Source organism: Amblyomma americanum, chromosome 11 (genome assembly GCF_052857255.1).
Source record: "Amblyomma americanum isolate KBUSLIRL-KWMA chromosome 11, ASM5285725v1, whole genome shotgun sequence".
NCBI lineage: Eukaryota > Metazoa > Arthropoda > Arachnida > Ixodida > Ixodidae > Amblyomma > Amblyomma americanum.
This window is the reverse complement of record NC_135507.1, coordinates 10,945,382-10,959,209: the sequence shown is the minus strand read 5'-3', so window position 1 is coordinate 10,959,209 and position 13,828 is coordinate 10,945,382. Positions and strand designations below refer to the sequence as shown.

Below are 13,828 nucleotides of genomic sequence, written 5' to 3'. Positions count from 1 at the left end.
CGTTAGACCAATAAAATGTGCCTTTAAACTTGTTTTTGACAAGCTTTACGTAGGCAACAAATGCTATTATTATAACGCTGACGCTGATAGCGTTCTGGAAAGCCCTAACTCAGCAGCTACCGTCCCCAAAACGCAAGACCACCCTCCGTAAACACTTAACAAAGCGATACATGACGCACCATCCAACAAGTACCTTCACCCGTCATTACACAGCGTCCATCACTATACCTCGACCTGAATATTGCGTTCACGAATATCCGGAGCGTTATCCCTAAACGAGACAGACTTGAAGGTTGCATTACTGATATTGAAGCGGAAGTTGTGCTACTCACTGAAACCTGGCTGAACGACAATATTAGAGACAGTGAAATATTTTCCCCCAACCTTAACTACACAGTACACCTGCATGACAGGAAAGACAAGAAAGGCGGAGGCGTTCTCAGAGACATCAAGAACACCTTGTCCTCGTCTCACAACTTTAGTGACGGCAACCTTGAACTTACGTGGGTATCCGTGAATGACAGGGCAAAAAAAAAAAGTCGTTTTTGGTATTTGCTATCGGCCACCTGATAGTGATTCATCCTTCTGTGACGCGCTGTGCCGTGCCTTGAACGACATCAAAGATAAATTTCCAAATTATCCCATCTATTTATTCGGCGACTTTAACTCCCCTAACATTAGATGGCCCTTACTCTCAGTGCTTAAAAGATCACCTTCCAACGAATCAAAACGCTTCCTTGATCTAACACTTGACTACAACCTACACCACGCCATTACATGCCCCACAAGAGGAAGTAACATTCTTGACCTACTTCTGACAACCTCCCCCGATGACGTTAAAGGCATAACCATATTACCAGCCATTAGCGATCACAACCTAATTCACATCCGCCTATCATTGCCCATCACAAAGCGGTCCCCAACGAAAAAAATAATAACCGACTACAAAAGGGCTAATCTCGATGTCATCAACCTCGCATTATCAGAATTTTATAAATCTTTTCTTAAATCCTATTCTGCTCGCTCGGTCAATGCCAACTGGAAACTTTTTAAAACTACAATGCTCACATTGAAAAACGCACACATTCCGTCCTTCCTTGTAAAATCCGATTGCAACAACGAATGGTTCAATAGAGACCTGACAAGGCTTCTTAATAGGAAAAAGCGTCTTTATCGCAAGGCTAACTTGCATAACCTGTCTGAAACTTGGGAGCGACACCATCAATGCGCTAAAGAATACAATGAAAAATTAGCCTCCGCCAAATTGAAGTTTTTTTCTTCCGACTTACATTCTATCCTCCAAACAAACCCTAATACATTCTGACGTATTCTCTCCCCCAAACTGCGATCCTGTAGAATTGAGCTTCTTGACGCTGACCGTGAGCCCATAGACAGTAATAAGTGCGCGGCAGTTCTTAATATTTACTTCTGTTCAGTGTTCTCCTCAGCAACTAGCAGCCCAAATTTTTTGCCAGCCATCGCTAAAATACCTATGCCACAAGTCACAGTCACACCGGCAGGAATAGCGAACTTAATCAGTTCTCTCAAAACTTCATCATCAGCTGGCTGCGAAATATAAACAGTAAACTCCTGAAAAATACTAGTTCAGTCTCAAGCCTAATCCTGCATCTATTTTTTACCCAATCATTGGAATCCGGAGAAGTCACCGATGACTGGAAGATAGCTGAAATCATTCCAATATTTAAGAAAGGTGACCGCACAAATCCTTCCAACTATCGTCTCATTTCGTTGACCAGCATTCCTTCAAAATTACTTGAACATGTTATATCGTCAAACTTAATGAGCCATCTAGATTCAATAAACTTCTTTTTTCCCAACCAACACGGTTTTCGAAAACACTATTCATGTGAAATACAGTTAGCCGAATTCACTCATGACATCTTACACTTTATGGACAATAACCTTCAAATAGACACCATTTTCTTAGACTTTTCCAAAGCCTTCGACCGTGTTCCTTATTCGCACCTGCTCGCAAAACTCTCCTCCCCTAGGCATTCCTCATAACCTAGTAACCTGGATTGATCATTTCTTAAATCGGCGCATGCAATTCACTTCATGCAATGGCTACCACTCATCCCTTACAGATGTATCATCAGGTGCCCCCCAGGGGGCCGGCTTATCCCCACTGTTATTCCTCATTTACATACACTATTTTCCATTAAAACAAGCACCAAATTAAGACTGTTCGCGGATGACTGTGTAACATACAGCCCCCTTCGTGATCCCACCGATAGTCACCTGCTACAAAAAGATATCGACACAATAGCCACATGGTGCGACACATGGCTGATGCCTTTAAACCTTGACAAATGCCAACTGTTGTCGTTCTCTCGCAAACGCGCAGTTATTGATCATTCATACAATATTAACTCAGTCCCGATTGTCCCAACAACGTCATATAAGTATCTCAGATTGCATCTGACATCATCACTACCTTGGGTAAACCATATCCAAAGAATATGTTCCGATGCCTCCCGTGTCTTAGGTTATCTACGACGTAACCTCAAGTCAGCATCTCCTGAAGTAAAAAAACTGGCTTACCTAACATTTGTTCGTCCCAAACTTGAATTTGCATCATCCATCTGGCATCCCTCTCAAGCCTACCTCATCGCCGAACTTGAGGCCATCCAAAACCGCGCGACCCGTTTTATAACCTCTGAATACACAAAAGAAATTAGCATCACTGCACTAAAACGTTCTATCTCACTCCCCACACTTGAGTCACGCCGCATCATTTCACGCATTTGCCTACTACACAGCTTTTTCTACCATCCGACGTCAATACACCCCCTGCTGAAACCACCGATCCGAACTTCCAGTCGACTCAGCCACAACCACCCAATAGCCAGCATCAAGAGCCGTACTTTAGCAATGAGCAGTTCTTTTTTTCCTGACGCAATAACCTATTGGAATGCCCTGCCCAACGACATAGTTTCATGCAACGATCGCAAAACATTTCGCGCGAAACTCACTAGTCATTTTCAGAACACGTGAACCTGTAGTTGCCCTGTACTTTTTCCTGTATTTTTCCCTGTATTTTTGTGCTTTTTTTTATTTTTTGCTTACCCTTTTTGTAACCGCTTGATCCTCCTTATTTTATCGTTTTTTTTAGTGTTTACAGTTCCAGTGTTAAGATCATTGTGCCTATGTTTTCATCATGAGTGCACATACACAAAACCATTTGTAAGCCCCTCCTTATGTAATGCCTTCGGGCCTTTAAGGATGAAATAAATGAAATGAAACAGACTGATTTAGCAGTGAAATTTCGCAGAAGCATTTTTTGCACTGCAGCCAATTCTTCAAAACATCACTGACCTGAAATCAGACTTCATTCAGGTACAGCAGGCATATAACTATCGATTTCAACAACATTACTAGGTATAATTCGTTATTGGCGTCTGTTACCGTTCTCTTTCTTATTCACCTACATTCACTAACGAGCTTCACGACGCTATAAATCTTGTTCGCGCATGATTTCCTTCACCGCTTTTTCTACTTGGGGACTTTAATTTCCCAACTACTTTATGGACTGCGCAGCCGCCTTCTTCATCTCCCTCTTCGCATAAAGCTAAAGAATTCTTAGAACTATGCACCACTTTTTCGCTAACTCAGTTAGTTACAAAAGCCACTAGGACACTTAATAACGCTTCGAGCACTCTCGATCTTATTCTGGCAACTAATCCAGAGTTAGCTACTGACATAACATATCTTGCAGGCATCAGCGATCACGTTCTGATCAATTTTTGCATTAATATACCACGCCCAAAAGTGAATAAAATAGTAAAAAAATCATTCTAGATTACAAACGCGCCAATTTTACCACTATTAACAATGAACTGGGAACATTTGTTGATTACTTTATAGCAAACTCAGACTACTGCTCTGTCGAGGATAACTGGATATCATTCAAAACGAAGGTTTACGAACTAACTGATAAGAATGTCCCAAAGCGCATCGTTGCCTCTAATCCACAAGCACTATGGCACAACTCTCACATCAGACGATTATCTAACAAAACGAAACGTCTATACCGCAGCGCGAAGCTTTCAACATCTAATGCGCGATGGGTGAAGTACAAGTCTGCTTCCGACGCTTACGTCAACGCGATTAAGCTTACAAAGAATAACTTTTTGTCTGCCACATTACCAACTATTTTGAAAACGAGTGTTAAAAAATTTTGGCACGTTATACATCCTGAGAACGACCCATTAATTACACTACAAGACGCCTTCGGTAAACTTATCCCCAATGACCTTTGTGCTTCCGTGCTGAATGACACATTCGTTGAAAGCTTTTCCTCAATTTCAAGCGTAAATCTCTCATTCATACCGCACCACACGTTCCCAAAAATGTCACCTATAACTGACGATCCACCTGGTGTAGCCAAATTAATTAGATATTTAAAAAATTATTCTTCACCTGGTTTTGATGCGATTAGCGCTAAATTCCTAAAAAATACTTGTGCTTATAGTTCAGTTATACTAACCAAACTTTTTCAACAGTTACTCGACACAGCAAGCCTTCCTAACGACTGGTAAATTGGGAAGGTGGTTCCACTTCACAAGTCCGGTAGTAAGCATTCCCCTCAAAACTTTCGTCCGATTTCGCTCACCACCACATGCTGCAAATTACTAGAGCATATCATTTTCAAGAATGTCGTTACCTTTCTCGATTAGAATTCATTTTTCACCCCTGCGCAACCAGGTTTTCGTCAAACATACTCCTGTGAAACTCAATTACTTGCCTTTACTGATAAGCTATGCCGTATACTTGACAACTCATTTTGCGCTGACTGCATTTTCTTGGACTTTTCGAAAGCCTTTGACAAACTATGCCATAAATTGCTGCTACATAAACTGAGCCAACTTAATCTCGATCCTAACGTCTTCCAATGAATAAAATCTTTCCTTCTAAACCGTCGGCAATTTTCGCATGCTAATAACACTAATTCACCGATTGCTAACGTGCTGTCTGGTGTTCCACAGGGATCGGTCCTTGGACCACTTCTATCCTTAATCTATATTAATGACCTTCCTTCTGCCATATCTCCTAACATTCACCTTTTTCCTCACGGTTGTGGAATATTTCGAGAAATAACGTCAACGATACTGACACTCTCCAGTCAGACCTTAATTTCGTGTCAAACTGGTGCACTACATGGAGTATGGAATTAAACACCAATAAATGTAAAGCTTTGCGTGTTTCACTGACACCTAACGCTCTTCCTTCATATTATCTTGATCGCACTCCTACAGGTTGGGTAAAAACATACAAGTACCTAGGAATTCATATCACTCGAAACTTACCATGGTCTATTCATATTGACTACGTGATTAATAACGCAAACCGCATGATAGGATACTTACGTCGCCATTTCTCTGCCACTCCCTCATCCCTTAAACTTATACTCAATAAGACACTCATACGTCCTAAACTAGAATACGCAGCATCAATATGGGACCCTACGCATGAAAACCTCGTATATTCCTTAGAATTAGTCCAAAATAATTCCGTTCGCCTCATTCTTTCAAATTACATCCGTACGGCAAGCATCATAGCCATGAAATCTAACGTCTCACTCTCACCGTTACAATCGCGCCGCAAAATTGGTCGCCTAACACTAATTCACAAGCTATACCATCACGTTGCGCTTCACGAATTTTTCATGTCACCCCCGAATACATTTCACGTTGCATCGATCACCGCCACAAGGTTGGCATCCGAACATGCCACACCAAATCTTTTCAGACATATCCTCCCACCACATCTGTGGAACGGAACCACCTTCACCGCGATATTGCAGCCATTGCTGATAACAAAATCTTTCACGACGCTGTAGCTAATATTGTTTATTCTGAAGAAAGTTGATTGTGTGTTATATCTGCTTCCACTGTATTGTATATTATTTTTATACTATTTACGTTTCTGGATGTTGTTTGTTTTATTCTGTAGGAAATTTATTTTGTAATATCCATTTTCGCTGTACTCTATTCATTGTTGTTTATCCTAATTAACCCACTCCCCTCTGTAATGCATTTGGCCATGAGGGTACAATAAATAAATAAACAAAAATTATTTCTACGCGTTTTACTCTACACTCTGATCATCCGACAGACTCGGGGCTGATGATGAAAATGTTGGCTGCGGTAGCACGTTTGCCCTTTGCACCGGCGGCCACCAGCACGGCCCGGTCAGTGCCCCCTTGTTAGTGCAGTATACAGGGTTTTTCACGTTACCTTACAAATTAAAACAAAATAGGCTGTTTGAGTTAGAATAGCGCTTTTCTCAGCATAGCATCGTCAGTGGTGGAGTACATCGCGGCGACAGAGAAGGTGTGCGACACCTCCATTTCGTCTTCGCCTCGTGTACCTCCAGACTGCAGAAACTACGTCTTCCCCGGGAATCTTCATCTTGAGAAGTAGCGCTTCAAAACGGTAATTTATAATAGGCTGCACAGACAAAAAACGTTAGCCCAGAGTACGGTTCGGGCCACCACCGTCGCCCTCGGGTAGTGCATCTTGCCGTCCCTCACCCCCACCTCATGTCTTCCTTCCTCGCCCACCCCTCACCATGTCTTTCATCCCTCACACTCGTCCTCACGAATTTTCATGCGCCCATCCTTCCTCACCCTCACTTCACCGAGTAAAATCCTCATGAGGTCAGGGTGGACGCCCTCATGAGGGCTTGCCCTCGTGAGGATGCCCATCTCTGGTCCTTTATCAGATGCGCCCACCGTACGCCCACAAACTTCTTAGTCTCATTTGCCCGCCTAACTTTCTGCCGCCCCCTGCTACGCTTGCCTTCTCTCGAAATCCACTCCGTTAGCCTTAAGGACCAGCGGTTATCTTGCCTTCGCATTACATGCCCTGCCCAAGCCCATTCCTGTCTCCTGATTTCGACTAGGATGTCATTAATCCGCGTATGTTCCCTGACCCACTTTGCCCGATTCCGGTCTCTTAACGTTACCCCTATCATTTTTCTTTGCATAGCTCGCTGCGTGGTCTTTAACTTAAGCTGACCCTTTTCGTTAGCCTCGAAATTTCTGCCCTGTAGGTGAGTAAGAGTAAGATACAGCTGTTGCATATTTTGTAGTGAGAGCTACACTACCCACAGTCTCGCCATTTCGCCGTGCTTCTGGAATGCCAGTTGTGCGCATGCGCGAGGAGCCGAGTGACGCCAGAGCTGATGCGCAAGAGGAGGGGACGCGCTGCAGTGTGAGTATAAGACGGATGTGATGCAGTAGCGGAGAGCCATTGCCATGGAGAAGGCAGCCGCTGAGCGGCTTCGCAAACATGATAAGCTCAACTCGTCCGACCCTGGAAATGTGGCCTGGGAGCTGGATGTCGGGAAAAGAGAGAATGATCGGTGCAACGCCTAGAGAGCAGCGGAAATGCCTGAGAAGCGAGAAGAGCGCCTAGCCAAGAGGCGACGTCATGACGCGGAGCTGTTGCAGCGTCGCGCTTTGGCCCACCTGGGTGAGCCGTCTTCCCAGGACGTGAAGGCTCACCGCATGACCGACCGCGTGATCAGACTGACTGAATGTTCCAGTGCGACACGCGCGTTTCTAGAGGACTTTACGGACAACCCGTGGACACAAGTCCAAAAGACCAACAAGCTCGACAACACGGGTAACAAGACGATAACTGCAGCTATCGCTCCGTATATCCTGTCATAGCTGAACTAAGCCACTGCCAATTTTTTTTCTTTTCAGTGGTACTGTTAAACTGCCTTTCATGATCTGAGAGAACCTGCCATATGTGCTCCACACCCATTCTTATTCTTCTAGTTATTTTCATCTTATGATCCGGTTCAGCGGTCACTATATACCTGCCCTAAATCGACATATTCTTTTACAACTACCAGAACCTCGCCCCTAAATGTGAACTGCTCTCCTTCTTTGCTAGACTGTTGGACATTACTTTGGTTTTCTGATGATAATTTTTAGACCCACTGTCCTGCTCTGCCTGTCTAACTTATTGATCATGTTTTTCAGTTCATCTCCTGGGGGACTCAGCAAGGTAATGTCATCATCGAAAAGCAGACCATTTAGGTATTCTCCATTAACACTTATCCCCAACTGTTCCCAGTACAGGCCTCGGAATATTTCCCGTAAACAGGCGGTGAATAACATTGGCGAAATCGTGTAACTCGACCTCACCTCACTTCGTGAGGTTGATGTTTTGAGGTTGAGGTCGACCTCATGACGTGATGTCGAAAACTCAAGAGGTTGCCCACCTCTGCTACTGATCATATTCCCACCGGTATTCCCACCGGTACTAAAAATAGTGATGTGCTCACCATGTGCCTGTCGTCGACGACGGTGAGCTCTGCCGTCCGAAGCTGCACTTGGAGAACGCGTCCAGCACCTCCAGTCATCCAACGCCACGCTCGCGTACAGTCGTGACCTGCGCAAATTCGTTACAAGGGATTAAAACCGGAGACACTTGGCAGCCGTGACGTCAGACGTTTCCACAGCACTGGTTAGCCCTGTGCAGGCTACGGCGCGCCACTGCTGCCACTGCGTCGGTGAATATGATAGCTCGCGACTTCAATCTGCTGCATTCATGTGAGAGTATGCTCCATAGGAGTTCCCTGTTCACGCTGTTGCGTGAACCGCTAATGTGTCTAAGAACAGAGGTTTATTTGCCACCCTAATTCTATGCATCGGGTAAGCACGAACATCTAAGCGCCTTCCCCTTCTGAACCCATTCTGGAGCTCTCTCTCTGTATCTTATTACTCTCTGTTCATGACTGCATTTTTAATTTCACCACCTGCATTGCATCACCAGCCTGTATACCGGGTGTGCTGGCTAAGTAGAGCCAAGGGTTAAAAAATAAATTATTATTCACAGTCGAGTGAAAGCAGTTGCATATTGGTGACAGCCACGTTGCACACCGCAAGCAATTTTTTCTTTCGAAATTAATGAATAGTTTAATTAAGTTTAATTATTTTAATTTAAAGATATTGACTTTAGACAACAAATTGCATTTGAGCAGTTGTACAGCACCATCAGAAACCCTCATTCAAACATTTACGATAAGGAAACCCACATGCGTGTCTTTGTTCCCCACCTCCAAAAAAGGCCGCGAAATGCAAAAATAAACCACGCGACCGCGCCACGATCGTGCTGCTCTTAAGCGTGGTTTGAGCAATCGAAATCACCCGCAGCCTTGACTCGATGGCCTCGCACCTGCGGCAAGCCGATATGTTGGCGGTGGTTTCTCGTCTGCATCAGCCAGTTCGTACACATGACGGTGCGAGTTGCAGCCGAGGGCCGTCGTCCAGCCAGAGCACGCGCTCTGCACGAAAAGTGCGGACAGCACTCGGAGGAGGTCACTGAGCAAAAATTCTTGGGTGTATGGTTCAGCAGTGATCTGTCCTGGAACGCCCATGTTAGTTGCCTTAAGTCTGATTTATCACGGATCATTGGTTGTCTTTACAGAATCCAGCACTTGATTCCATCTTGGATGAAGCAGACATTATATTATTCTCTATTCTATTCTAGAATTAGTTATGGTATTTTAGTCTGGGGTACGACAACTGAAACTAATTACAAAAAATTAATTACTTTACAGAAGAAAGTGTTACGCATATGCGAAAATTATCATGGCGAAAATAGGGAACTAAGAACGCATCCACTTTTTTTAAAGTACAATATGCTGAGGGCAGACAAGGTATACTACTTTAAGTTGCTACAATGGATACATAAAAATCGCTTGTATGTCACATCCACAGACAGAATAAACTTGTACGCTATCAGAGACCCGAAAATAGAGATGCCGAGGATAAGGACAAATTATGGTCGTCAAGCACTTTCTTTTCAAGTTATCAGAATTCTCAATAGAAGAGATATAAATATTAATTACAGTAAACCCTTCTCCACTTTCAAAAACGAATGTAAGGGAGCTCTTCTCTGCAGCGATGTCACCTATAGCAATCGCTAAAATTTCTTATGCGAGCAAGTTGTGGTCTATTTTTTTCTTTTTTTTACTGATTCTGTGTTCGCCTCTCTGTACTCCTTTTTTGTGTTTATATGTACATAATGTCTTGTTTTTCAGTAGGCTAGAACAAGCCTTAAGTAGAACTTCGTTATTTGATGTAGTGTTTCATGTATGTCTTGGTCCTTGTTTCTTATTTATATACTCATCGTACATTTATTATGCAAATTTTTTGTCACGCGCTTCTGTCTTTTTTTTTTGTATGTATTTTCTTCCGTATGTGTTTTCCTCTGTATAACGCTTACATCTGGCCTACTTTTTTTTACCGGCCCGCCGGACTGTTATAATTTGTAATTTGTATGTTTGTTTGTCATGTTGTAGGGGGCTGAGGCCCTGTCAGGCAACATTGTGCCTTTAGCCTCAGCCCCTTCTTAGGCAAACGTCTAAGCAACAAATAAAAAGAAAGAAAGAAAGAAAGAAAGAGTGGTGTAATACGTGGATGCTGTTGAGTACGCACACAACAAGGCCTACGCATTGGTGGCGGTGGATCGGCACGACGGACTGCTCGCAGCCGGGGCTATCAAAACAAGCTCCTACGGGACTGCGGAGCAGGCGGCAATACCTATAGCTAATACCACCGCATATGTTATATTCAGCGACTCAAAATTCGCCATTCACAATTTTGCGGGGGGCCGCATAACACCCATCAACCTTAGCATTCTTAAGCAGCCCAACCTCCCAGGCAGGTCGCACTGATTTGGGTCCCGTCCCACTCGGACAATACGGGGAACGAGGCAGCTCACAATAAAGCCCGAGGTTTCGTCAACCGGACAGGAAGCTCGCCTATTCATCCGGAGTTTACGAGAGACGGCATGACCTCTTTTCATGACATTACCCACAGCTACACCTTGGGCAGGGGAGTTTATCACCCTCCGGCTAAAACGCATTCCAGAGCACAAGAAACCACATGGAGACGGCTTCAAACGCGCTCACTCACGAACCCCGCGCAACTGCCACACCCTCCCCTCGCAATACGATCCCCAATGTTTCCGCTGTGGCGAACGCGCCACTTACGACCGACTCTTATGGGAATGTAAGGAAGAACCGCCTCCGGCAGAGCTGCTACATATTGCATATTTTGTTGCATATTTTGTATATGCATATTTTGTAGTGAGAGCTACACTACCCACAGTCTCGCCATTTCGCCGTGCTTCTGGAATGCCAGTTGTGCGCATGCGCGAGGAGCCGAGTGACGTCAGAGCTGATGCGCAAGAGGAGGGGACGCGCTGCAGTGTGAGTATAAAACGGATGTGATGAAGTAGCGGAAAGCCAATGCCATGGAGAAGGCAGCCGCTTCGCAAACATTATAAGCTCAACTCGTCCGACCCTGAGGTTGTGGCCTGGGAGCTGGCTTTCGGGAAAAGAGAGCTGATCGACGCAACGCCAAGAGAGCAGCGGAAATGCCTGAGAAGCGAGAAGAGCGCCTAGCCAAGAGGCGACGTCATGACGCGGAGCTGTTGCAGCGTCGCGCTTTGGCCCACCTGGGTGAGCCGTCTTCCGAGGACGTGAAGGCTTCACCGCATGACCGACCGCGTGATCAGACTTACTGAATGTTCCAGTGCGACACGCGCGTTTCTAGAGGACTTTACGGACAACCCGTGGATACAAGTCCAAAAGACCAACACGCTCGACAACACGGGTAACAAGACGATAACTGCAGCTATCGCTGCGTATATCCTGTCATAGCTGAACTATGCCACTGCCATTTTTTTTTCCTTTCAGGGGTACTAGTAAACTGCCTTTCATGATCTGAGAGAACCTGCCATATGTGCTCCACACCCATTCTTACTCTTCTAGTTATTTTCATCTCATGATCCGGTTCAGCGCTCACTACCTGCCCTAAATCGACATATTCTTTTACCACCACCAGCACCTCGGTCCTGAATGTGAACTGCTCTCCTTCTTTGCTAGACTGTTGGACATTACTTTGGTTTTCTGATGATAATTTTTAGACCCACTGTCCTGCTCTGCCTGTCTAACTTATTGATCATGTTTTTCAGTTCATCTCCTGGGGGACTCAGCAAGGTAATGTCATCATCGAAAAGCAGACCATTTAGGTATTCTCCATTAACACTTATCCCCAACTGTTCCCAGTACAGGCCTCGGAAAACCTCCTGTAAACAGGCGGTGAATAGCATTGGCGAAATCGTGTAACTCGACCTCACCTCACTTCGTGAGGTTGATGTCATTTTGGGGTTGAGGTCGACCTCATTACGTGATGTCAAAACCTCAAGAGGTTGCCCACCTCTGCTACTGATCATATAGTTGACGCTGCGGTATTCCCGCGCGTACTAAAAATAGTGATGTTCTCACCATGTGGCTGTCGTCGGTAACGGTGAGCTCTGCCGTCCGAAGCTGCACTTGGAGCTGCGTGGAGAACGCGTCCAGGACCTCCAGTCAACCAATGCCGCGCTCCCGTACGGTCGTGACCTACTCAAATTCGTTACAAGAGATTAAAACCGGAGACACTTGGCAGCCGTGACGTCAGGCGTTTCCACAGCACTGGTTAGCCCTGTGAAGCTACGGCGCGCCACTGCTGCAGCTGCGTCGGTGAATATGATAGCTCGCGACTTCAATCTGCTGCATTCATGTGAGAGTATGCTCCATAGCAGTTCCCTGTTCACCCTGTTGCGTGCACCGCTAATGCTCAGGATGTCTAAGAACAGAGGTTTTTTTGCCACCATAATTCTTTGCATCGGGTAAGCACGAACATCTAAGCGCATTCCCCTTCTGAACCCATTCTGGAGTTCTCTCTGTATCTTATTACTCTCTGTTCATGACTGCATTTTTAATTTCACCACCTGTATTGCATTACCAGCCTGTATGCCGGGTGTGCTGGCTAAGTAGAGCCAAGGGTTGAAAAATAAATTATTATTTACAGCCGAGTGAAAGCAGTTGCATATTGGTGACAGCCACGTTGCGCACCGCAAGCAATTTTTTCTTGCGAAATTAATTAATAGTTTAATTATTTTAATTTAAAGATATTGACTTTAGACAACAAATTGCATTTGAAAAGTTGTACAGCACCATCAGAAACCCTCATTCAAACATTTACGATAAGGAAACCCACATGCGTGTCTTTGTTCCCCACCTCCAAAGAAGCCCGCGAAATGCAAAAATAAACCACGCGACCGCGCCACGATCGTGCTGCTCTCAAGCGTGGTTTGAGCAATCGAAATAACCCGCAGCCTTGACTCGATGGCCTCGCACCAGCGGCAGGCCGATATGTTGCCGGTCGTTTCTCGTCTGCGTCAGCCAGTTCGCGCACATGCCGATGCGAGTTGCAGGCCGAGGGCCGTCGTCCAGCCAGAGCACGCGCTCTGCACGAAAAGTACGGACAGCACTCGGGAGTGGTGTAATACGTGGATGCTGTGGAGTACCCACACAACAAGGCCTACGCATTGGTGGCGGTGGAAGGGCCCGATGGACTGCTCGCAGCTGCGGCTATCAAAACAAGCTTCTACGTTATTGCGGAGCAGGCGGCAATAGCTATAGCTAATACCACCGCATATGTTATATTGTTTTTTTTGGGGGGGGGGAAAGGAAATGACGCAGTATCTGTCTCATATATCTTTGCACACCTGAACCGCGCCGTAAGGGAAGGGATAAAGGAGGGAGTGAAAGAAGAAAGGAAGAAGAGGTGCCGTAGTGGAGGACTCCGGAATAATTTCGACCACCTGGGGATCTTTAATGTGCACTGACATCGCACAGCACACGGGCGCCTTAGCGTTTTTCCTCCATAAAAACGCAGCCGCCGCGGTCGGGTTCGAACCCGGGAACTCCGGATCAGTAGTCGAGCGCCCTAACC

The 13,828-nt window shown here is 45.3% G+C and overlaps 1 protein-coding gene across 1 annotated transcript in view; it reads right to left on the bottom strand.

Annotated features, from left to right (window-relative positions):
* LOC144110168 (uncharacterized) overlaps positions 1–13,291 on the bottom strand; it is a 60,775-nt gene extending 47,484 nt beyond the window's left edge. The window contains exons 1-3 of the mRNA XM_077643004.1: positions 13,203–13,291; positions 12,334–12,450; positions 8,320–8,426 (exon numbers count right to left, since the gene is read on the bottom strand). Of these exons, the coding sequence (XP_077499130.1) occupies positions 8,320–8,426; positions 12,334–12,450; positions 13,203–13,290 (312 nt within the window). The 5' untranslated portion in view covers position 13,291. The remainder of the gene's footprint in view (positions 1–8,319; positions 8,427–12,333; positions 12,451–13,202) is intronic.
* Positions 13,292–13,828: the final 537 nt, after the last annotated feature.